This window comes from Thermobia domestica, chromosome 2 (assembly GCF_964235325.1).
Source record: "Thermobia domestica chromosome 2, izTheDome1.hap1.1, whole genome shotgun sequence".
Classification (NCBI taxonomy): domain Eukaryota; kingdom Metazoa; phylum Arthropoda; class Insecta; order Zygentoma; family Lepismatidae; genus Thermobia; species Thermobia domestica.
This window is the reverse complement of record NC_137455.1, coordinates 149568445-149595915: the sequence shown is the minus strand read 5'-3', so window position 1 is coordinate 149595915 and position 27471 is coordinate 149568445. Positions and strand designations below refer to the sequence as shown.

General features: G+C 36.7%; 1 protein-coding gene across 1 annotated transcript; it reads left to right on the top strand.

The window, feature by feature from the left end:
- Nucleotides 1-3423: 3423 nt before the first annotated feature.
- Cks30A (Cyclin-dependent kinase subunit 30A) lies at nt 3424-25754 on the top strand. Its single transcript, XM_081747081.1, has 3 exons — nt 3424-3652; nt 9994-10121; nt 25074-25754. Exons 1-3 carry the CDS (start codon nt 3594-3596, stop codon nt 25121-25123), a joined length of 237 nt encoding a protein of 78 aa, XP_081603207.1. The 5' UTR covers nt 3424-3593; the 3' UTR covers nt 25124-25754.
- The last annotated feature ends 1717 nt before the right edge of the window (nt 25755-27471 follow it).

Here is a 27471-nt window from a genome sequence, read left to right as displayed (position 1 = left end):
CTGTTGTTAACAAAATCAATATTTAGTAAATGTTCTCCGTCAGTATTGGTATTTTTGACTGCACCTTTTGTAATGGATAGAATGGGTTCGCACAAAACTTTATTCACTAACTTGATATATAATAATTTCTGTATAAAATCTATTTCAATACTATGAACTCGATCGATGGTTAACTTAATCCACTCATGCACAAAAAATGGCATAGGCTTTTGACTTACTTGTCCAAAATTGATACGTATGGTATTCTTACGAAGGTAATTCATCCTGAAACTTCGTCGTATGACGACCACCAAATACACACTCACACACAACACAACAAACAATATGTATAGATAGTTCAAAGTGGGATAAAAAGCAGGGGCGGTATGTTTTATTACCATTGTGACTCGACATACCGGCTAAATGTTGGAATATAGTAAGGGTATGTTGCCTAGAAGCCTACTTACGTAATGACAAAACAACTCGCACCAAAGGCAAGAGCATTAGCGACTATGCTACGCGGGGTCACACATTTGAAATTTGAAATCAATTTCTACAATAAACTTAATAAGAGTCAAGGATGTTATAAAATAGAGGATCTGCCCATACAACAAAATCGTGAAGCCATACGTCACAGCTTCGCAACACCTACTCTGCCCACTCCGCGCCACTAAGATCGCAATGTTCCGAGCCAACAATCATGGCGGAAAGAAGAGTAGCCAATCAGACGTGCCGGCTCAGACAATGCTTTTTTTTTTTTTTTGGCTTCATAGATTTCATATGATGAAAATACGTATGGGCAGATCCTATATTTTATAACATCCTTGATAAGAGTAGAGTATTGCTATGAAACGGTAAGAAACAAAAATACAGTATATAAAGAAAACTTGAAATGAAATGAAATCTTTAAGTTTAACGTCCCACGTTTATGCCGGTTAGGCTAAAGAGACGGTGATAATGAGAAATGAGTGAAATGGTGGAAGGAAGAAAGTGGGAGGAAACGGGAGAACCCCGAGAAAACCCACGCACACGGTGTTTGTCCACCACAAAGTTCACTTGGCGGGGGCTGGGATCGAACCCGGGACCCCAAACACCAGAGGTGAACGCTCTACCACTGAGCCACCGCGGCCCAAAAGAAAACTTGAATAGAATACTTTTATGATATAGCTGATGATTGACAGAAAAACAGCTTTTCGTTTTTTTAATAAAAACAGTTTTTTGAAAGTCGTTTGGATGGAAAACGAATCGGTTTTGCAGCGGCGTAGCATAAGGGAACGCCGGTATGCCCGGCAGAAATAAGAATAATAAGAAAAAATACGAATTTCATTATATATAAATTGTTTGCTTGTAATTATCACAATTATTTGCACTGCAATCTTCTGGATGCGCTCGCTCGCCTTACTTTGACAAGCGGAACATACGCATGCGTGTCACTCAGATGGACATTTTCTGTCTTTCCTCTTGTCATATGCTATGCTCCTTGGGCTTTCAAGCCTACTGCAAGCATCGGGGTTTTCGTCTGTTTTCTGTTGAATGCGCATGCTCAACTACTTGCTTTCTTACTCTCTTCATCCCTTGGACCCGATTTGAAATTGTGATGATTTGTATCCGACTGCCACAAAGGAAAGTGAGATGAAATTGATGCTTGTTTTATTTTTTTTTTTTTTTTAAAAATCGTATTCTTTAATATTTCATTGCCATTAATTATTGTTAGCCTATCTTCAACTATTTGTTTAATTCCTGTAACGATTCCTAGAATGCTATTGTGATCATCATAATTTTGCTCAAATAAAAGTATTGTTGCGCCATACATAGTAGACTTTCTTTCATAGTTTTGGGGAAGTCATTATTTAATTTATTATAAAACAAGTGTTCTAAAATTTTAATGTAGGTAATTGTGAATGCCTAAGTAGAAACATACGAATTATAAATATGCATGTATTCAGATTTCAGAATGACTTACGGCACTGACTTGTAATACTGATATGTACCACAATTTCATCTGCATTGCCTGGTATATAATATACAACAGGTTCACCTCAGAAATCAGATTCATCTACCTTAATATGAGTCTCATCTCTCCTCCCCCCAGAATAAGTCTCAAATATGCCCTCCTCCCTCAAATCTACCCTCCTCTCAATGTTAAAGACAATTCTGCTCCTCTGATCCTCCGCAGCATTGTTTTTCAACTTCATAAATATATTTAAATATCGCTTAAAAATATATATTGAAACGGTCTTACCCGTTCCCCGAATGTTGAAGACAGATTTGCGCCCTTGCCTCCAGTATCTGGGCATCTGGACAACAAAATACATACGCAGAAACAGGCCCCCAGATAGTTTAAGTGCTTTTTATTTGCATCTACAAATGATATAGGGCCTAGTATACACTCAGGCCCATATTCACAAATGGGCGTCTGAGTTCCGGACCCAAGATGACAAATTTCTAGGGGGACTTTTTCAAGAACGAGATTGAAGTATGATATGTGGAGAAAGAAGCTGCCCACGAGAAAGAAAAAAAGGGAACTATACTGGAAACAGTGTTCATACAACAGTGGGGCCGAGTTTTCTCGTCAAAACGGTAGTGGCAAGAAGGAGCTGAGACAATCACTTATTGCCTTCTAATGTAATCCATGTATTCTGTATGCCCCACTAGGCCACCAATTAGGGGAACCTTCCTTCTAAATTTTCTATAACCCTATATTTCCTCTCAGAATAGCTATGTATTGCTGATTGGAGTAGTATTGTATCGTACAAGTGACAAACTTTGGCATCCCCATTTCGGAATATCACGCTACGCTACTGCAGTTTTGGAGAAATGTGAACTGGCGGTTTCCCACTTTTTCTGCAGACCAGTTTCCGGTTTTTCTATGAAGATCGCTTATGATCATAACCACAAGACTATTGGTACTCTTCCATTACGGTTTGCGTCAACGGAACGAAAAATATTTTTCCGAAAAATATTATATGCGTTTTATATTCCTATTATAGTCACATCAGTTATAATTGTTTTCTTTTTGCAAGTTTTGTATTACGTTACACTTCGCAATTTTTGCGAAAGCTTTTACGGAATGGACTACTTTTACAAGTAGGAAATCATTTAGCCTACTTTTACTGAATTCATCAGCCTACTACTACTACTACTACTACTACTACTACTACTACTACTACTACTACTACTACTACTACTACTACTACTACTACTACTAATAATAATAATAATAATAATAATAATAATAATAATAATAATAATAAACAAAACTTATTGCCTAAGGAAGTGAGAAATTTATTTAATAGAGCAAAGAAAGAAAGGACAATTATGATTATCATATCAAAATTTAGTACTTATGTACACATATTGCGCAATATCTGGTTAAATAGTAAAGCTCGATAGTGTAATGTTGGTTTAAGTTCTGCACATATTGATAATTCCAGAACCATCTGTGATCGTAGTAAATTGCTGTTAGCAAATCAACCAATCAACTGCCTAGAAACTTGCAACGAGGAGATTTTGAAAGAAGTGATAGTGTGTACGGCGTGTGTAGGTCTAATAGTTAATATAATTAAGTAAATTGTATTTTAAGTGGAAAATAAACACTAATACGAAAGTTCGAAATGTCAGCAAAAAACATATATTACTCAGATAAATATTATGACGACAAATTTGAGTATAGGTATGTAAATACGCTAGTGTGTATGCACGATGGTATTTAAGTTTTCTGACAGCTAATCATTTTAATCTTAACATTATTGGTACAGTTTTGCCTTTACAAATTCGTACTAAGAAATAAGTATAAGCTACATAAATAGGTTAAAAAAGTGTTTTTATGAGATAATCTGATGCATACATGACAATTGTGAAAGAAGCGTTTCTTAATCTAATGATTGCCATATTAACTTACGCCTAATGGATGTGCATTGTCAGTGAATTTAGATTTATAATTTATAGGGTAGTCATGATCATGATTTCACTACTTAGTGCTTGTATATATGCGCCAGTAAATCTCAATACTGTTGAATTAATTTCATTTCCCGTGATTCGTTTCTTTTAACTGCGTTCGCCTTCCCCCTTTAAGCAAATTGACATGTTTTGAGTTGAGTTGATTTTTAGTTTAGCGTCCCTTTCAGCAGCGAGGCTATATGAGACGTGGACCTACTGATTAACGTGGAATCCGAACCACATGAGCTCCCGCCGGGAATCGAACCCGGGTCTCCCACGCCAAAGGCGCGTACGCTAACCGCTTAGCCACGGAGGAGCTCTTACATGTTTTGTCTTGTAAGTTAGACTGGTTATGCGCTTCTGTATTCATATTCAGTTTTAATGTTTATCATTGTGCTCGGAGCGAGAGTAATTTTTCATCGTAACAATAGACAATAGGATTCTCTATACGAAACTATACCCATTTCTCAACAAATTTTAGGTAAATAGACTTCATTACAGCCTTTTTTTTTTTTAACTGGGAAAAAGGCATTTGTGGTGTATCGGCAAACCAAACTAAAATCGAAAAAAGAAGAAAAAACTGGGGTAATAGTATACATGATAACCCCCTGTCTTCCGTGCGCGAGGATACTTCATATTATATATTTATACGTTACCAAATTAAATCACTGCGTTGTCTTCATTATATGTGCTTAACATTCTATTTTTACTTTCTAGAATAAATTTTGTTGATTTCGATTCGAAAAATGTTAAATATTTTTAAATTTATATCATGATGCAGACCAAAATCCTTGTTGCATATAATGTAATGCGCTATGGCATATAAAGTACAAGGGCAAATAGGTACGTTCTTTTTTATTTTCGTATCAGTGGATAAGTAAATGAAAGTGGGTTTGTTACCCCCTTTCTAAGTTCGTAGATACTCAATGAATAATCCCTAAAAGTATGAGCGTCCAGCTTCTTCTGGAACTCAGACGGTCTTACGTATACTATATCCAAAACTGGTTCCAGAATGTACTACGTTTACTTAGATTAGGTAAATGTTTAGTAGTGGGTGGCCAACACTAACGAAGACAGAAAACAACGTACCTTGTGGGGCTCTGAGCCGCCTTCACACTAACGCTCGCTCGGCAATATTGTCGGAATTAAATGTTATTAACCTAAGCTAACCGAATCTGAATAGAATATCGCAAAAATAGTTGGTTAAAAACCTGGTCCCCCAAAAGTTTTAGGTTTTGTTGCATTAGGCTACATTGAGTACAAGGCAACAATCTTCAAAATAGAAGCGTGTAAACTTTTACAATTTGAAATAGAAATTTACGGGTTAAGTTCCAAAGTTGGGCGTCCGTTTCCAGCAAAATTTACAGGAAAGATATGGATAATTTGATCGTTTGTGTGCTTGAAAATATAAAAGGGTCTCGAAAAATCTGTTTATTTGTTGTATATAAGCGGTTATAAACATGGGACTATACGGCGAGCGGAGAAACTACTTGGCGCAAAGTAACCGAACAGTTGTATTGTGGGAAAGTAACGAGCATTTATGTTATCAACATGGCGATTGTACAAGAACAATGAACTAACAGTTTTAACATTTGTGAAGCAATACGTTGATAATGAGCAAAATCTTTTAAAAGTTTGTGAAGAGCACGGATTAATGAACCTAATAATAAATTGCAGAAAATGTGGAAAGGAGATAACAGCGAAAAAACGCGGCGAAAGCGGACGTCCAACTTCGGAATAAATGCCAAATTTACTATTACGGCGTCCGGATGTATAGCATTAAAACTACAATGTAATAGATAAGCCAACCTGTGCTAGGTGGCCACTAAAACTAATTCTGGTTATAGTTAAGGAGCCGTACTTCCCATTTAGGGAAGGACGAGAAACGCCATACTTTCAGGAATTATTCATTGACTATCTAGGATGTTAAAAAGTAGGTAATAGACTGAGTTCTTGCCCTTGTACTTAGGGTGTTTAGGTAGTGCAACAGTAAGATGTATCCTCGTGCACGGGAGATGAGAAGTAGCTGTTCTTAACTATTACCCTAATTCTATTTAACCAAGCCAGGATAGGGCAAAGCTGGTCGGTTTGCGCGATAGTTCGAGATTGCATCCAAATAGAGTAGTTGCTTCAGGGACGGTGTGTACGCTCGTAAGCGAGGGTAGTGGAGACAATGGGTTTTGACAATGATGCGAGTTTCAATAGCACTTGTTACGGTTTTATACTAGTAACGCACCAGTTGTAGACCTAAATATAAAATAAGGGTTATGTACACTGCAGAAATCCAGTAGGTTACACGCTCGTTATTTTTGGATAATTCTATAAAACTCAATTACGATACGTCACGACCTTGACATTTTTACACTGCATTTCCCTCCACTAAATCATAACAAGTGTTCCTCTCCGACAGATAGTCCCTTCCGCTTGCAGAGACAGTACCGCGTACATCAAAAACAGCCTACAACCACCACGACCATCTTGCCTTCAACTATTACTTTCACCTGACTTCCACTCACCCTTCCTCACAAACTAAGATAAATTCTCCAATTCACCTGTAAATATCCTGAAATTGGTCCGGCGATACAGCAGTTAACCTCGGGGAAACTAAGTCCACGTTATTATCTCCAAAAAGTCCCTGACGAAGGATATTGGGGTCTATATCTGTAGTTGGCATGATTTTAACGAGATGTTGCGAAAATAGTTCTATAAGTTTGCTGTGGTAAGTTCACAACATTAGATGGTTGTACGGAGTTAAAGAAAAATACCAATGTAGCTAGTTGACGCACTTTTTGTGGGGGGAGATAGGGAGGGGTGTTCCCCATAATTGTCAGGTGCCCCCTGTGCCGCAGAGTAGATCCAGCATGTTAGCTTAGGATAAGGTAGGTTAGGTTGGGTTAGTTTAGTTTAATTTTAGTTAGGTTCGATATTCCTGAATCTGGTTGGTGGCACTTAACTCCTTTAAGCATATTTTTATGTTTTGGTTGTCTGTTTCGCCAGCTTGCTGGTCGTAAAAGAAATTGTGGCCCTTGTGCCGCAGAGTAAATACAGCTGGTGAATGCTTAGGTTAGCTTAGCTTAAAGTAGGGTAGGATAGGTTAGTTTCGTTTCGGTTAGACTCTATATCTCTGTACTACTCTGCGCTATTTAACTAGAATATAAGTAAGATGGAGGTATCTGTAGCTTTAGCATTCGGACATAGGTAGGCAAGAGCACTATACCTAAGCTAATTTCATGTATAAGTTAATGATCTTTTATGTCTTTTTACTTAATAAACCTTAATTTGGAAGTTGATTTTTTATGTTTAGTGTGAATGGTCGTAAGCAGAAACAGAATAACCAAAAGTGGTGAAATGTGTATTTTTAAAAAAAATGCTTTATTTTTAAATTTTTTAAGACAGTAGGTAACGATTTAATACGAAAAATGTGTTCACAAGAGTTCAAATTAGAAGTATACACTTTGAAATCATAAATAATGGCAATATCGTTTGCCACGCGCACAAAAAAAAAAAAAAAAAAAAAAAAAAAAAAAAAAAAAAAAAAAAAAACTGGCCATAACCGGTACTTCCACCCTATAACGATTATGGGATCGTAACTAATTGATGCCTTGTTATAGTCAGAAATTATGAACGTTCCTCTTACTATTCTTTCGGTTATTTGAGTACTGGTTCTTTTTTAAATTTTTTCTCTGTTTTAGAAGGCATTTAGTGAGGTTTTAAAAATAACAGATCTTTGAAAAAACTCAAATTTATCTTCCTATGGCGCGATGCCCATACACTAGGGCGTTTACCTTACTTGGTCCACCCACGAGACGGTAGAGACCTGCACAGGTCGGGCTTGAGCGGGTCGACTTTGTTATTTCTTTGGGGCGGGCCGACACTGATTTCTCTTCAGGTCGGGCCGATTAATTGCAATTCTTTAATAGTTATTGACTCGTTAAACGGTAATTGGAATAAAGCCAAGCGTTGAAGAAGTGTGCCCGTGAAAAATGTTACAAATGCAATAGCTATTTAAGTTTGTGTTGCTTAGCGGCTCCACTTTCACTATAGAGGATTGCAGGCATTGTGCGGTAAATTGAGCTCTGACCTTGACCTTCACTGAACCCAAAATATGACAAGAATGGGTTGGAAAGTTTTGCTTGTCGCTAAACAATATTGCCATATTCACTTTATGCTAAAAATCAATTAAGTTAGATTTTTGTTACAGAAAATGGAGGAGTTTTTGTTCTCTCGATGACAGGCAAAGTTCTAGGAGGCAATGGTACCATTCGGGAGGCAAGCGTCAAGTTGTGAACCAGTTTAGAAAATGTTTCTCTGAGTGTTAGGTCAAGTTTAATACTAAATTTTGAGAAAGATTGGGGCTCGAGCTAAATTTTCAAAAAGAATTATCGGGCCAAAAACTTTTAAAATGTATCTGGCCCGGTCCGGGCTTGGGACAAGAATTTAAAAAAAAATATATCGGGCTGGGCTCGAGCCGAAAAAGTCGGCCCGTGCAGGTTTCTACAAACGGGCTTACCTATCCATTTTACAATCTTTCAGAACCTGTAGATCATCTACAGATGCAACTATTCGATATTTGGCACCAGCTTTTACAAAAGATGACGTATCAAGGGCTGCAAGGTATTTTCTTTGATCGTGACCTCGAAATCAAGTAGTTCGTTGTTAGTATTTTAGATATTTCTGCGAGACCCCTAATCAGTATATCAAGATTCCATCGGCGTCCTTGGCCAATACGCTAAGGGTTTGCTTCTGTGTGCAAGTCAGAAAATATGTCAACCTAGTGTAGGGTACGGCTTGGGTTGGTATAAATTTACAAAAAATAGTGAACAGTAGTTAGAATTCACAAATACTTGGTGTCGAGAATAATTATACATTTGCAATTACATCATTAAATAATTCACAGTGTCCATGGAACTTGTCATGGAGTACCAGGGAGTAGTGGCACAAAGTTCACGAAATACTGATTTGAACTGAACTAGGGCAGCACCAGTGACTATGGAATTTAAACCTAAAAAAGAACGAGAGAAAGGTGTATCACTCACGGATGACTTCTAAATACTTAATTGTGAAGGAGAATAAATAAATTAACCAATTTTAATAACAGTTCAGTAGTATTTGCGTATCGTTTGAAAAAAGCAAACAAAAATAGATTATTCGTTTCTTTGGAATTTGTGATATCAATTGATGATTGAACTATATCAGTCAGCGACTTTCTAAACCGCGATTTCTTAAGAAACAAGGAAGGAAATGAATTTAAAAATAAAATCATCCAATAGGATTCGGATTAGGTTTAAAAGTATTGAATTCTATCAAAAACAAGATGCACAGCTATTGAAACTGCTGTAGATTTACCTTTCAGTTGTATTGTAGCTAAGGAGCTCCTTAACAGCCTTCCTGGATTTTCACAATTGTTTGGTTAAAAAGCGTGTGTTTTCTCTATGGCTTTAACAAATTTCTTTGAATTTGCGACGGTACTATTTTGATCTGAAAATAACATCAGATAACATCTTTGCCTTAAGTAACAAAACAGAAGCTGAATATTCCGAACAGCAGACAGCGTAGTGTGTTTTGGATGCTTCACATGCGTTGTTGCGAAAGAATTCACGCGCGCAATTATGTCGCAGGAGTGCATACAATTTCAAGTTTCAACTCTAAGCTGTTTTGGAGATCTGATACGCAGCGAAAAAAAAATTCTGCCTTCTTTCCTCGTGTAAAACCCTGTCTTACCAACAAATCTAGGGCTCAGAAACAACATTTATTCAAAATTTCAAGTACCTACGCGCAACGGTTTTAAGGTCTGATGAGTGAGTCAGTTTACTGGTACCTAGATGTATGTATAGTTAACCAAGATGATCTTAGTTCAACTGCATATTTAAAAATTTTCAATGTCATATAATATACTACAGGTATCTTTGGTATATATGTATATACGATAACCATCAAACATTTATGTACTTAATAGCCTTACGTTCATAACTTCCGAATGCGTTGACCAATTGTAAAATATATAAAGTTATTTTACTGTGTGGGTGATCCTGAGATTACCTTTAAAATTTCATTTCTTATGATATTTTCGTTTAGGCATGTTGTCCTACCAAAAGAGATGGCAAAATTAGTCCCTAAGACTCATCTGATGTCAGAGACAGAGTGGCGGAATTTGGGAGTGCAGCAAAGTCAAGGATGGGTTCATTACATGAATCATGATCCCGGTAAGTTGCTCTTTATACTGATAAGTATTAATTGCAGGTTAATGATAAATATTTCAGTAAGGACTGGTTACGATAATCAGTGATGGAATTTGCGGGATTTCTCTAGCTGTGTTCACTGATTCACTTACTCGTATTGATACCATTCCGTGATAAATATTTTCACTGTTTTATTGTTACATGAGGATTAAGCTGAAATAACAGTATCTCTTGGATTAGATTCACGTATGGATGCAAACTAAGAATGGCATTATATGTGGAGACATCAGCCTTCTGTTTATATCCGTGGTGTTAACGGTTTGCGGTAGTTATTCTTTATCTTCGGATCGAATACATGTTCGTTTTGGTTTCATGTATGTGCAGCTCGTGTTGCTATTACATAAATTTTGTTGACAAACTTGCTGAAGTGCCCTTTCTTCGCATGGGGACAATAGGTTTATGGGGCATATTTATATCCCCTTCTCCCTAAGAATATTTATTTCAATGAAAGTGTAATGATAAAAATACAGAAGATTCTCTGCTTCTGTCATAAATATTGAACCACTTTGTCCCTACAGAATACACCTTTTAATCATGTCGATATGATTTAAAAATTCAGCTTGCAGGGACTTTGTGGTGGACAAACACCGTGCTCGTGGGTTTTCTCGAAGTTCTCCCACTTTCTTCATTCCACCATTTCACTCATCTATCATCACACCATCTCCTTTAGCCTAACCGACATAACCGTAGGACGTAAAACTTAAAGATTTCATTTCATTTTTTTTCAGCTTGCAGAGGGAACTACCTCTTCCGAAAGGCATTTCAAACGGATTAAATGTTTTCCCGACCCGCAATCTATGAATTTGACACAAATCTCATTCATTTTTGAGATTTTATCTTTCATGTTTCTCCTCCCTCTGCTGATATGAATAGACTTAGAACTTAAACGGCATTGGGAGCTTCGCTGTTCATTTCAGCGACCCTGGAACAATGGATTGCATTGTGATATGAGTTGTCGAAGATATTTCTAATTAGCAAAGCCCGGATCTTGTTGACCTAAAATTTTCTAAAAGGTGACCTTAAAATGACACTAAAATTCCTGTATAATGACCCTAAAATTCACAAAAATTGACCTTAAAACTTGGGTTTTTTAAATCGTTTATTCCGTTAAACATTGATATTTTTTGAATATCTATTGAATTTTAATTACCATTTCTTACTCATTTTCAAAAAAATTGTTTCGGTTAGTTGCAGCCCATTGATGATTTGTCTTTGGTTTTAAAAATAAATAAATAAAATAAAACTAAACTTTGACAAATTTAGTAAATAGCTAAGCATTTCATACTTGCATTATAGATATATAGAGTTATATCTAGTTAAGCAACATATAAACATTTTATAAGCTATGGCGCAGCAAACTAACTCAGGAACTTTGTAATCGTCACAAAATTTAACTCATACCTTGTTCAGCTTTCCAGTAGATAACTGTAAACATGCGCAAGTTCTCTTGCGTGAATGAGCGCCTGTTGTCCGCTAGCACACACTTATATTTAGGAAAACTCCTTTCAATGTCAACAGAAGCTATGGGAGCATACTTGAAATGAACTATGTCATTGGGGACAAATCTTGAACTTTGGAGAATAACATTTCACCTTGCAGTACACTTGAAATTGCGCACAAATATTGTATCTGTTGTTTCTTTTTAGCACACGTTTCAATTTACACAGAACATTGTTGCCAACATCAGCTGACACTTTTTGCAACGCCACTTTTGTTTCTTGAACTACAAGTAAGGATTCCTTTTCCCCTGAAGACTCATGATGGATATAGGCAGGAAACCGAAATTCGATTTTAAGTATGCCAATTGACACACTACTTCACTATCGGAAAACAGATCCTGAGCATACTGGATTGCCTTTACATCTTGTAGTTCAAATGAGTTAACACGTTTTACTACATCAAAATTATCGCAATAATACACACAAGCGTCGATCCAGGTTCCCCAACTTGTAACAACAGGTCGTAGCGGCAAAGGAATGTTTGGCGCGGCAGATTTGAATGTACATCTGAGGGATGGAGCCTTCACAAATATCTTTTTGACATTCGAAGCCAAGGAATCTATTTTAAGAAAAAAATGTTCGTACTTCTGCCACTCGGTGTAAACCATAAGCTAAGCACTCACATGAATATTTTTTGGATAAAACTATTTTATTGAATTAGCATCCTCAATTATATGCAGAGCAGCATCTGTTACAAAAAGGACAACATGGACACGTTGGACACCTTCAGGATAAAGTAGAGACATCGATTTATCGAAAAGTCTACATGGTATACAGATTCCAATACTTCACTACTTAGCAAAAATATTTTGCTTGGTTCTTCGGCTTTCATTGCCCCAACAATAACATTGGCTATATAGTGTTCCTCCACATCACTAATCACGTGAATAGAAACGAAATTTTTCTGATTTCAAAGTAGTTCTCTTATTTTTCTTATTGTGTGCTCGTAACACTTTGGTATGTAATTTTTCCTAAGAGTCGATTCATCTGGAGTGACTGTATGACATTCCAGGAAATCCCGCAATTTCACATTGTTAAGTTTCCAAAGAGGAATGTTTGAAGACAAAGACCTCACACAATTCTATTGAAAACTCTTAGGATTTGTCTTTACTATTCGAAGCACTCTGCACAAGTAACAACTGCGAACATTTCTTTTTATGTTTGTTTTCAACTGCGTGTAAATGTTTCTCGCGGTTTATATGCTTTTGCACAGTGCATCTTTTCTCTGCTGCCACTTTTACTTCACATACCTTGCAAAACAATAGTGCACCGTCAGTATTAAAAACACCCTCACCAAATTCAGAAACAATCTGTCTGAAATGAAAAGCTGTAAATGGTTTAGGCCTCGGCATTGTACGTACTGAAACCATCAATTCACCCCCGAATTGAAACTAGGAAGCACACTTAAAGAATAAAAGTTCGCAAGTGTAGACTCTATACAAGAGAAGAATAGATAAAACCCTTGTTTATAATCTTTGTACGCCTCCTACAGAAGGATGGTCCACATTTCTTTTTTGTGTCTTTTACGATAGGGCGTAAAGCGGTATTTCCACCAGCGGTTGTGCTCGATATGACGACCGTAACTATAAACTATAGCCCGACGCCGAAGTTTCCATGGGAGTAGGCCTCTATTCAGAGAAGTTTGATCAAGTTTGGACCACTTATTGCACTTTCCACAAGCCAGTCAATTTATGTGGGCGACATAAGGAAATCGCTCGCTTCAAACACCCGAAAGCACAAAAGTCCATTGGTGCAGCGTTGGGAGAATTTACAAGGATGTCTAAATATGGGATTGCAAGGATTCCAGTTTCACGCGCTTTGCGGACCATGTGTGCTACAGTTGTTCGAGGCGTGTGGCTGGCTGCTTTGTCTTGATGAATGAAGGCTTTCGATACCTCAGCACTATACAACGACGGAATATGCTGCCGGTATAATGGCTCCAGAACGTGTTGTTGATAGTATCCTGCGTTAATTTTCACATTTCGTGCAACTCTATGCAGAAAAAGTTTTCCTTTATGGCAAAAAAAAAAAAAAAAAAAAAAAAAAAAAAAAAAAAAAAAAAAAAACCTGCAACCACCATGAAGCCACGGGAAAAAATTTCGCGGCATGTGCGGACCCAATTGGCATGGTCCTTGGCATCCTTGGGATGATAGTAAATGGCTCGAACCCACTTGGAGTTTGGCAAATAGATCCAGGCCTCGTCTAACGTGTCCACATATTTCCATTTGTCACCCGCTAAATACTGTTCATAGAGCCTTTTGCAATGGGCTCTGTGTTCCCGGATGTGTTTGTCTGCTCGTGTGTGTGAACACGTGGCTTATGCTTCACTTGCAGGCGTAAATCCTGGCTGATATCCTCTGCGAAGTTGATTTGGATCTTCTAACACTCCTGGCAATGTCTCTTTGTGGCGGCGGATTCTCCTGGGTCACCAACTTCTGCACTTGTCGAACCACATCCATTGTACGTTTGGGACGGGAGTGTTGTTTTCGCGCCACTGCCCACACACTCCCCTCCTCTGGCTGTGCATTTTTGTTGCGTTTCAGTACATTGGCAGTACCCTTCTTGGAAAGGGTGAAACCCTTGAACGAACTGTTTCGCAATTGCGCTGTAGCTGTATCCGATGTCGGAAAGAGCGGTTATGTATCCCTCCCAGAATGGGGTCACTTTTGGAGGCATTTTAGACAGAGCACTTCACTTCCTGCTACCAAATTCTCCACACAACTGGTTTCTGATTGCTCTGCTGTGCTTACTGTCTGTGCGATTCTAGCGCCCTGGCGGACGTTCCATTTCATTTCCATAAATACAGACCGACCTTCTGTAATCTATTTTTCTTTATTTACGTGATCACATTCTTTGTGGTCAACAACCCAAAACCATCTTCTTCGACTACCTAACAACCCCCACCCCTCATCAACCAGCTACAGCTTAATGTTCTTTAGTTTGTTAGGAATGTAGTTTTTCCACCCCAATAGTCAGGAAGCAGGAAAAGAGATCATTTAGCTTCGTGTTTTTCAAATCCATAAACAGTGTTCATTTTAAGATTTCCTTATGTAGAAGAAAACGAATAAGAAGACCATTAGTGACCTAAAAGTTATCTTAAAATATTTAAAAAATGACCTGAAACTTCAAAACGGCAAAATGTGACCAAATGTTGACCCTAAAAAATATATTTTTAGAAACTAGAGTTGATGAATAACGTTTTCTTTGAACTTGTCTTATCCTATGCGTAACAGAAAAAAAGTTGACTTGTCAACAATATCCGGGCTCTGCTAATTAGATTGGCTTCGGTCACTGTTTCAAACATTTTCTTCGTCCACACTCCCTCCTGTTCATATCTGTTTACTTCCTCCACAAATCTTTGTGCTTCCTGATGAATACTATAATCTTGATGTCCTTAAGTGTGAAAAACGTAGTTAATATGCCTGGAAGAAATGTCATGTTCAGCCTTAAATTTGCTGATAAAAGAAATCGAGGTTGAGAAATTGTCTAGGCCAACCTCTTTAGATGCATCTAGTGCCCACATTGGCAGATGCTAATAGCGAACAGCAAATCTATACGTTCTTACCCTATCACAATGTGATATTCTTGTATCGTTTTTTAATAGTGACAGCTTGTTTCCCATGAAGTGAGTTGGATCCCTCTTTGCTACTCATGTAATCTAATATTTCTTTGCAATTTGATTTACTGTGAATGCACTTACAGCGCATCATGAGTTTGCTATAGTAGGTGAAGCCACAACTATAATGCTCTTCATAAATGTTCTCCAGTATGATATCTTCGATGCTTTGTATATACTGACCCTCGACAGTTTGGGTGGAGATGTTCGTACTTACTTTCATTTAAAGGTTTCTGTTGCTCTGGAGATGAGTCTTGTACTGCTGGACGGGCTAATTGCAGGTATGAGCTCTGCCTGTCCTTCAAAATTACTATACCTATTCAGCGAATCTTCATGCATTTCTGCGTCATCTTTATTATATAAAGGTAACCAAAAAAAGTTCTATCGCTCTTTGTGGAGGTCTGTGTTGAATTGGCCCTCACACCGATAGTTGAATGTGAATGGAGATAAGGCGATGGCCAGTTGTACGGGTATACCCAACATACTGCATGGTTGTTTCAGTTCAGTTACACCGTGAATGTGCATAAGGACAGAGTGAACATGGGACCTCCGCAGAGTGTCATGAGGGCGTTTATGCTGTAAAAGTTCAAACGGGTCCAACGCCGCTACAGTGGGGCGGAAGATATGCCAGGCCTTGGTGAGGGTGTCGTGACTACACGACCAGTGCAGCGGTGGTTTAACAAGTTTAAGGACGGTGACGAAACACTCGGAGACGCACCATGTGCCGGAAGACCAACACATGTACAAAATTAAGATCTTCAGGCAGCAGTTGAGGCGAACTATGGCCAGACATGTGAAGAACTGGGACTACAATTCATTGTGAGTGAAGAAACCATTCGGCAACGCCTCCATCAAATTGGAAGAACTACAAGTTGGGTCGATGGTTCCCACATGATTTGACTCCGGGTCATAAGGCAACGCGAGCAGATACCTGTGTTTCTTTGCTGTGTCGTCTGAGGAAGGAGCTATTTCTGGACAGGGTGTTGACATGTGATAAGAAGTGGGTCCTGTATGAAGCTTCACGGTGCCATTACCATTGGTTAGCATCCCATGAACCGGTCCAAAACAGCCGAAACCAGCACTGCACCAGGATAACGTCCTTCTGTGTGTTTGGTGGACTGCTCGCGGCATCGTGCATCGGGAACTGCTACCAGTTGGTCAAAGCATCAATTCAACTGTGTACTATTAGCAGTTGAGCCGTGTTCAAGAAAAACTCAAAACTCGGGAGCCAGCACTTCTGAATCGCAAAGGGGTCCTCCTGTTACAGGACAACGCTATGCCCCACGTGGCTAGGATGATCCGGGACACTATTCTACGTCTTGGATGGGAAACACAATTGCACCCACCATACTCCCCGGACATTGCGCCATCCGATTATCTGTTACAATCCTTGGACAATCACCTTAGAGGATGCCAGTTCAAATCCCTAGTAGAGGTGCAAAATACACTAAATAAAGCCTTCGCTTCATAGTCCACCATGTTCTTCCGCGATGGAATCCATGTCCTTCCAGAAGGTCGTCGATGCTAATGGAGGACTATTTTTGATCTTCCAGGTACGTCTTAGATGACATATTGACGTTCAAAGGTGTTGGGTGAAAAAGCGACAGAACTTTCTTTGTTACCTTTATATTTGTGAATTATTATGCTATATAATATTCGCGAACTCCTATCCTCGGCAACACCGTGTGCGTGGGTTTTCTCGGGGTTCTCCCGTTTCCTCCCACTTTCTTCATTCCACCATTTCATTCATTACTCATTATCACCGTCTCCTTTAGCCTAACCGGCATAACCGTGGGACGTAAACCTCAAAATTTCATTTCATTTCGTTTTCCATATCCTCGGCTCAGATTATCTTTCCGTATTCAGCACGTTGCAACTTTTCCTGTAACAGGTTGACAACATTCATAGAATAATTCGCCTTATACCGATGTATACTCTTTACACTCCAAGTGTATCTATATTATTCACATAACTAGAGTATGTGTTGTTCGTGCAGGTACAACACGCCACCGTCGAATGGTGCTAGCAAATAGCAGCTGTGGTTTTCATGGAAATAACTCATATCACTATTTTTGGGATGAGCGATTTATGATCTAAGTACGTTTACGTGCGGTTTTGCGGTTCATTTTCTGCACATCCGTTGTTAGTATCTACCTCGAGCTAGGTTTCAATCACTACTTTAATTAAAGGGCATATCTTGAAAGGGTATGAGGTCCAAAAGTAATGAGGTAAATAGAGTATGGCGGCGGTATGTAGAGCTTGGTGGCCAATTATGTTGTCAAAGATCGTTATAATTTTATTGACATTGTATAGTGACATTTGAAATCATGAACAGTGTTGGTGTATGTGCACTTTAAAGATTACATTACTTGTATTTTTTGTGTATTATTTTTGATTTCATGTCCAGCACTTCTCGAAAACAAGTCAGAAAATACACTCCTCTAAATATTGTCTATTGCAGTGTTATTATTATTATTATTATTATTATTATTATTATTATTATTATTATTATTATTATTATTATTATTATACGCAAGATGGTTTCTATAATGGTAGATCAATTGCAAGAAATCTTACCCATTTTACTGACTTTACATACTTTGCACTAAAAAGTAATTTACAGATAATGTTATATATACATCGATATGTCAAAGGCTTTTGATTCAATTGATCACAAATTACTACTAAATAAGTTATCAAACATTGGCCTATCACTATCATATATTAGTTCAGGGTGGCCACTCACCTGGACAACCTGGAAAACCGGGAAAAGTCAGGGAATTTTTTAATTCTGGAAAAGTCAGGGAATTTTGATGAAAAACATGGAATTTTTACTCGGGGGAAAATTTACGTTCTGCTGTATTCCTAGCCATTTAGCCGGTTTATTTATATACAAAATAGCTTTGGTCGCTGGGGGCTTCGCCCCCAGATTTCTCCTTCGTTCCAGGTTTCGTTTATCTAGCTCTGCTGGTTTGGGCTGCGCATACTTTCTTCATATTCTTTTGTCATTTAGTGCTGCCCATGAATTGAGCTGGAGCGAAATCGGGACCATTTTGTAATTAACACACTTGTTTAGTTCGATGGCTGCTTGATTTCCAGAATTCGCTCGGGGTTGCGCCCCTGCATCCCGTTTTGGTAGTCACGTGCTTAATATAAAGGCTGAACGATAGTTGAGTATTTCTGCCGGAAGAGTTCCGAATGTGTGTCGAATTCCACAAAATGTGTGGAATTTTGGTTAATGCGTGTATTTCTATGTGGAATCAAAAACTGTGGATCCAATTCTTCTTGATATTGGAAGTTGTGGGCTGCATACTATGAATTGTGCTTTTAAAGCTGCCATGCAAGCAGCAGGTTGGAAATTAGAAAAATTCCTAAGGGCGTCTTATAATTTATTCAAAGACGTTCCAGCTCGTCGTGCAGATTACATAAGGTGCACAGGGTCTTCTGTGTTTCCGAAAAAAAATTTGCAGCATTAGATGGACAGAAAATGCAGACGTTGCTTGCCGGGCGATGGAAATATTACCGAACGTAAAGAAATACGTACAGTGGTCTGTTGATGAGAAGAAAGTACCACAGTGCAAAAGCTTTGATACTGTAAGACATTTCATAAATGATAACCTGCTTGGTGCAAAACTTGGCTTTTTCACAACATTAGCAAAAACTGTTGAACCTTTCCTGCGTGAATTTCAGGGAGAAGCTCCATTAGCTCCTTTCTTTACAACTCGCTCCAGGCCATAGTATTGTCTGTTGCAGGTCGTTTTGTGAAAGATAGTGTTTTGGAAGGCCGGCCATTGGTTAAGATTGATTTCAATAATAGCGAAAACTTAAAGCCATCCAAGTTTGTAAACATTGGGTACACATCAAAGGATGCTATACGAAAAACCAATACCGTATCGGATAGACAGACTCTTGAATTTCGACAAGACTCGCGCAGGATGTCAGAAATTCATACTGAAAATAATGGACAGGTCACCTCTAAAATTCAACCTGACAAGAGCAATTTCTTTCCTGGACCCAAGTGTGTTTGTTATGGATGACACTGTAGCTGCAAAGAGATTGTCCAATTGCCTAGAAATTGTAGTATCCAAAAATTGGATTTCAGGAACATTAGCTGATGAAATCCAAGGTGAATTCAAAGTTTTTGCTAAAAATCCTCTTGTATTGGAAGCAATGAGGAATTATGACAGGAAAAGTAAGAGATTAGATGACCATTGGATGAAGATGCTGCATTTAGGCGCATGCTAAATACATATGACTGATTTTGTGAAATTTCTCCTCATTTTATCTCATGGAAATGCTAGTGTGGAGAGGGGGTTTTTAATTAACAAAGAATGTTTAATTGAAAATCAAAGCGAGTTGAGTCTAATTGCACTCAGGCAGGTACATGATAAAATTTCAGCCGTGGGTGGTATTGATAAGTTTCCAATTACAAAGAGGGTTGTCCATGCTGCCCGCAATGCTCATGGAGTATATGTTGAGTCTTTGAGGAATCAAGAAGAGGAAGAGAAGAAACAGAAGAAGAGAAATGCCATTAAGGATAAAGTTATTGAACTCGAGGGGAAGAAAATGTAGTTGTTGAATGATGTCAAGGAGAAACTGTCTGCAATTGATGATGAGATTATTGGTTTGAGGTCTTAAAATATTTAAGTCGATGTGGTCTTAACTTCAGTTTGATTTTAGTGAACTGCAAATCTGTTATTTGAGGTTTTATAACATTTCAGTAAAGTAGTGTTCGTTCCAGTAATTTGTGTTTTAGTAGTGGACTGTAAGTGTGTGTACTTTTGTGACTAGTATTAAGCTTAAGGTTGGAAAGCGATCGAGATAGACATTCCTCTTCTCGTTCTGTGCAGCAGTTGGTTACAGTGGAGTGGAAACACACAGGAGAATTGAAAATTAGGCAAGTAAGTGATTAAAATTATACTATTTATCTTCGCTAGTGTTTTTTGTGATTCTTTTTTTAATAATGATCCTCTAGTCCACATTGCATTTCACTTGTAGCTTCTGTTTAAGCTTTGAAAAACAATGATATACCAATTTTAGATATCTCTAGAAATTTTCTGGAAAACCGGTAAAATTTCTGGAAAAGTCAGGGAATTTTGAAATTCCAAATGAGTGGCCACCCTGTAGTTGGTTTGAAAGTTATTTATCTAATAGAACTTTTAAAGTAAAGATACGGAATGTAACATCTAGTTAAGGTCAAATAGGGAAGGGAATACCTCAAGGATCTCCCCCTGGGGCCATTTCTTTTTTCTCTATTTACTAGCTGAACCTGCGCTCTTTACATAGCACGTCATTCACATATGAGCGTGAATCTCCTTGTTATTCCTCACATCTGTACATGTCTCTTTGCAGACACAAATGAAAGAAGTCTTGGTAAAAATCGGAAAGAGATACCGTAAAGTGGAGATTTTTTTTCGATTACTTTTTCAATATCTCGTACCGTTTGCAAGATTTGAGCCTACTTCCGGTTGCAGTTTTTAATTCATGTATGATCTGTGTTTTCTTTCTTCTTGCATGTAGTATGCAATAAGCAAATACATAAACTAAGTAACTCTATGGCCTATGGAACCCGGAGGTTCAATGCCGCGTTCACAAAAGCTCTCCATCAATGCCGCGTTCACAAAAGCTCTCCACTAACTTGTATCCTTAGCCAATTGGATCCAGTTTCTACTTTTTATTTCTATTTCTGCGAAATTTATCTTAATATTGTCCTCCCTCTGCACCTAGGTCTTCCTAATGGTTCTTTTCCGGCTGGTCTTCGAGTTAAGATTTTGAAAGCGTTCATTCGTTCTTCTTGGCTACATGACCTGTTCACCTGAGCCTCCTAGATTTGTGACCCTAACAATGTTGGATAAAATGTATAAATTATGTAGTTCCTCGTTATGAAGATTCCGCCATTCCCTATTCCCGTTTATCTTGGGTCCGAATAATCGTCTCAGGATCTTGTTCTCAAATACTTTCAATCTATGTTCTTCGTTCCGAGTAAGAAACCATATTTCGCAACCATACAGAACAACAGGCATGATTATCGTTTTATACATTTTAAAATAAGCTAATACATTACACATACAATCAATTATAATGCCAGTGATATATGGTGTTCATTGGGCAAAATACTTCAAACAATAGATATTCAACTTAGATGGAGAAATGGTTATCCTTCGTTTTTCATTATAATTTGGCCATGAAACAAACACCAGAGAGATATGCAGCCCCTATATACAATTATATGGGGTTGGAATGTATAATAGGTAGGGTATGATGCTTTATTTTTATTTATTTTTTTAAATTTCAACACTTCCAGTGTACCCGTAAAAATGCAATAAATAAATAATAGCCTTTTTTTTAAATATTGAGTTAGAATTGGACAATCTACGCAAAATTTGCAATCGATCAGTGAAAACGTCATTTCTCTAGAGCCTGTAGTTTCCGAGATCTCACTGTCGAAAGGATTTGCCACAAACATATAAACGTCCACAAATGTATAGTTTAAAAAGCTCCAGAGATGGCAGCATAATTCATTTGCATTTATTTTGGAGGAGGCTTATTAAAATGCAAAGGCTTTGAACAATAATTTAGAAGGTTAAATTTTGTGAAAAATCTCTCTTTAAGCAATTTATTTAAAGTACACCTTTTTAAAAATATTAGTCTTTGTTATAAACGTGAAATCACAAATAACCGTAAATTAAAGCTTTGAAAGCTAAAGTTATAGGTTGGAGTTCGGTCGCTCTTAATTGGTATTATAGCATTTTAATAGATAGATCAATGATTACCAGGAAAAGTCAAATATTCAAAAATGCTATTTTACGCAGATAATATAAAGCTTTTTAGAGTTGTCAATAACGGGTATGATAATTATCTGCTTCAAAAAGATTAAGATATGGTAAATCATTGGTGTGAAAATAATTAATGATCGACTCTGAGAAAACTAAACATATGACATTCACTAATAAAACTCAAACATTTTGTTAGCAAATGTAAAATTAATGGAGTAACAATAGACAAAGTTGAACAAATTAAAGATCTCCGTATTTTGTATGACAGACAATTAAAATTAAGTAATCACATAAATGACAGTACGATCAACAAGAAAAACAATAGCTTTTATATTTTATCAATGGCCTGATTTTATAAATGGTAGTTCTTATGTGTACCTATATAAGACACTTGTTAGATCTAAATTGGAATTGGGTTTAGTTGTCTGGAACAGTCTATCCAACACACTTGTCAACAAAATCGAAGCTGTACAGAAATGTTTTATAAGGCTATTATGTTATAAAATGAAAAAGGATTATTATGCACATGAATATGGATATTGGTTAACATTTTGGGGACTTCAAGCCCTATCGGAAAGGAGGAAAGTTATTGATAAAGGAAAGTTATTTATTCAAATGGTGTTGGATAACAGATATAGTAGCAAATATTGCTTAGAAATTATAGGAATAAGAGTACCGATGTATAGTGTTAGGAATCGATCGACTATGGTTGTTAAACTCAAAACGTGAAATACTAAGAAGGATGGCAATGTCTTACAGTTTAAAATGAGCACATGTTAGAAAAAATATCAGAGCATTTCTCACAAAAATTAGTGTTTTATCTTTATGACAAGGGTTCTAGCTACTTATCTTTATTTTATTATTATTGTTTATTTTCAGTGTATTTTTATATTATAATCTTTTATTCAAAGAACCAGTCTTTTCTTAAATGCCACTTATTGTCATATGTTAAAATACGTATGACAATAAGTGACCAAGATTTTTGCATGTCGGATGTGCAATTTTAAGTAAGGTTGTTTCATTCTTTTAAATGGTAGTTAAATGAGACTTTAATTTGCATAGTTCTTTTAATAGTATATTATGAAATTGACTGTTATTTTAATTTTTTTTTTTTTTTTTTTTTGTATATATCAGTTTGAACCTTATAATTTTAATATATTAACCTTTTGACAAAGGCCTTAACCTTCTCTAATAGTCATTCTATACTATACTCTTTTTCTGGTCTGTTTAAAATGATTATATAATGTTTTAACATAGTGCTGTATTTTTGCCTATGATCTGTTCATAGCACTTAAAATAATTATTATTATTATCACAATCATACCTTACAGTTAAATAATAATTGTTGAATTGGTGAACGAAGAAGTGGCCGATTTCGCAAGAATTTCACGTAGAGTTTGAATTCATATGAGGAATTACGGAAAGTCGGAAATTTGACGAAACCTGTAGGAATCCTGTATAAATTGACCCCGTTCTCCCTTAGAATATGGATTTGAATCAGGCCCGTATCCAAGGGGGGTCTAGAGTTGCGCCCCCGTAAATTTTTACCGGTCCCACTTAAAATTTTCACGGTAGGCTTGCAAATGAACTATAATATGGTGCTGAACTACAGTATGGTTGGATCGCCCCCCCCCCTCCCTAAATTTTTTGGCTGGCTACCGGGCCGATTTGAATCATAGTAGCATGATAGTAAGCCAGTTCGAGGTAGTTGATAATTATATCGAAATTTTATTTTAAACAGTTGAGCAGTTTTCTCATGATTCCATCACATGCGATATTACTTTTTAGTATATGTATATTAAATTTCTACGTAATTAAAAACTTAATAAATGTAAATTGGTGATAATGTGGTTATTAGTTTTTAAAAAGTTCAATGCTGCATTTGAAATGGTAGATGGAGTCAAAAAGCACATATGATTAACAAGCGAGAATTGGATGAAGGGGGGAGGAGTTAAGCATTGTTTACAAAGGGAGCGCCATATAAAGAACGTTGGAAACCATACACATTCAAATGTATGAGTAAATAGTTTCTTTGAAATCTTTTCAGAACGTATCTTACGGTTATGCTTCTGACAATCAATAAACCAATAGAAGGAAGGGGGAAAACTTGGCCATTGACAGTAAATGTCCAAAACTACTAAATTTAATATTGTTCTTTGCTTCTTATGTATTTTATCGGAGTGTGTATGAATAGATCGGCATCATTCATATTCAATTCGTATAGTCTAGTCCAAACAGATTTGCTGAGCTATTGGTGCCCTTTGGTTTCATAGATTTCTAGACACACCGACAGAAAATTAACAAATGAGGGTTGGATTCATGTTGCAAATTGTAAAAGAACCCCGAAAAAAAAATGCCCTCTTTCTACAGCTTAGTGCTTAATACCATTGGCGTTGTATATCAGTTTGTAAATATAGGACTAAGGGGAGCATTAGGTATTTCGCTGCTTAGAAGAGTGAGACGGCATGGATTCCTGGAACTGGCAATCTTATCTGCACCTATTATCAGCTCGAATGACGGAAAGAATGCAGAATATGCTTAGTGATTTGTAGGCAATTAGTATGTTGAAATTATAATTTATTAAACCAATGTGTGCAATGGCAAACTGAATAAACGTTTAGTGCGTGAAGTTTAACATTCCTTTTCAGCACCGAGGATATGAGACTTAGACCTACAGCTTAACGTCGAATCCGAACCACATGAGGTCCTACTGAGAATCAAACCCGAATCTGCGCCAAAGGCACATACATTAACCATATTATTCGCAGTGTTTTATATTACAGAAATAATTTTTACTACGCATTACCTATAAGATATAAACCAGTATTTAGATAATTATTATTATTGCATTAAAATTATGCATGTTGTAATCTATAATTGCTTTTCCTTGAAAATACCTTGTTTTATGTAAGTTGGCCATTTTCAATGCAACCTTTGATGGTTAACATAGATAAGTTTCATTATAGTGTAATAATCATCGTATCGATTCAATCTTATGTATTTATCTATTTATTTTTTCTTTCAGAGCCTCATGTATTGCTATTTAGAAGACCATTGTCTAAGGCAAACCGATGAAGCATTTCCATCATAATTTCACCTTGAAATCTTCGGGAAAGTAACATATGCTTTGTTGCTTTTCTCTTATTTTGTAATCTCAACTTTACTACATTATCATTATTCCTTGTAAATAGCTCCATCCTTTAGAAAAATTGTTAAGTTTTTGTACAGTTTTCATGTAGGAAATAATTATTTTCTCGGGAAGAAGAGTAACATAGAAAGGTGTATTGGCTGTGAACCAGTTACGAATATGCCTTTATTCTTATATTTAAAGAAAAAGGATAGATAAGTGGATTGAATGTGTTTCAGAAGTTCCCTGAATTGATAAACTGTTTGAAATAAATTAATATTTTTTAATTATGATTGCAAAGGAAATGAAAATCAGATTTGTGCTAATGTCATAGTTTATTCGTAAGTAAAGTATGTTGACTTGGTATTTTAATTTTATGTTCAGTAGTAACTTCCTTAACAATTCAACCATTTATATATGTTTTGTCTTTTAGTAATTTCTCTGTAAAGTAGTGTAAATAATCTTTTAATTGCTTGCTTTCATATGTATTTTACGAAATCGTTGCACCAACTTGTCACTTCACAAAGTGTTTGTCATTTAATTGACAGATTTTTTATAAAATATATGGAAAAGTATCAACTATTGTAACATGATTAATGAAATAACATTTAGTTTAATTTTTGGTAAAGTACCTTTCCATTGATTTTCTGTTATTTTCTAATCTGGAGGTATGTGATAAATACGTCAATCTAATTTCTTCGAAACAAGATGATATTCTAATAATTCTCAAAAGATCAGTGTTTAGAAAAGATTTATGTTGTCTACATTTGAAACTGACATTTTTGTTTAATGTGTGATAACTTCAATGTGTTAACACGCTGAGGAATTTTAACACTCAGTATACTTACTTGAAATTCTGATTCCTGAAAATATCTCAAGCTTTCTGATCTTTCCTGGAGCCTTGTTCACGGAAGATAAAAGTAGGAGAGGTATAAAAGACCTCGTGGAAATAAACAAGAATGAACTCACCAGGCTAGAGCAGTACAAAAAGTACCTTGCCAATAACTGCCCGTCACACGTCAAATTGTATATGCAGTACACTGTTAAATAGTGGGTTCAAGTTCTGTTTTTGGTTCACGCAAGGAAGACTGCCAGCTCATTTTAATGTTGTTGTTTTGTTAATACTATGAGCTTTTTAATTTGTCTCCCTGTTCTTAACCAGTTTTTTTATTTACAAGAATAATTCTTCAAAACAAGTTTTTCAATTTCATTCTTTGTTCCAAATACAACTTTAAGTCTACAATATTGGACAATCATTTGGAACCAAGGATGAAATAGAAGAACCATGGTGAGTCCCGTCCTTTTTATATCCTTGACGTTTTTATTTTTTCTCCTAATGTTATTCTCCGTGAATAAGGCTCCAGAAGAAAGCCGAAAGCTGACAAAATTAAGATAATCATTATCAAGTAAGAATAATGATTGAGTGAAAATGCTTCTCTCACTATCTCACCTCAGAGAGCTGCACTAAAAGCCACACTACACAAATAAAACAAGCAAATTTTGATGTAGGTATCGACAGAAGGAATAGAAGATGACAGGAATTTAATACGTTTAATGACAGTTTTATGGATGTGCACGCGTTGAATTTATTTAGTCTACTTTTAAGCATTAAGCTATAACATGAAAGTCAAACTGATAACTGGTTCAATCTTGACGAGGACACGAGGAAGATAAATAAGTAATCAGATTGCTTGTGTTAATGCTACCACTATATCGACTTAGTCGTGAGATCTATCGATTTATGAAGCTCCTTGGCAACAAAATGAATATTTTAGCTTATTTCTGGTTTGCTATATTATTTAAAGAATGGGTATTTAATAAGGTGATAATAAATAATTGTGTAAGATGCGGAAGTAATTATAAAGGCCTTTTATCAGCGTGCCTTTCATTCAGTTGTTAATGCGAGCAACCTAAGATGAGCTAGGTTAAACTCATTTTTTCTTCTTAACTAAGAATCAAACCCTGAACCAAGTATATAAACATTCGGTTAAACATGAATACAACATAATTATATAAAAGTGAGATCTTACTTAGTTCTGGCTTACGATTTTCCCACCGAAACGTGCTTCGCTATTTTTGGAAAGCTCTTCTGTGGTCCAGTAGAAACACGCGTGATCTAGAGTTTATACTTGCTCAGAGAAAACCCGATTAGTAGTGATTTCACTTTAAGCAATAGATTCTGCTTCGTGCTAAAGGTTGTTCGATTTATATCGGACCGAATTAGGAACGAGTCCCATCTGGGAAATGACGCTATGATCCGTCATTCTGCTATGCCTTAAGCAAGTTGTAGATGGGT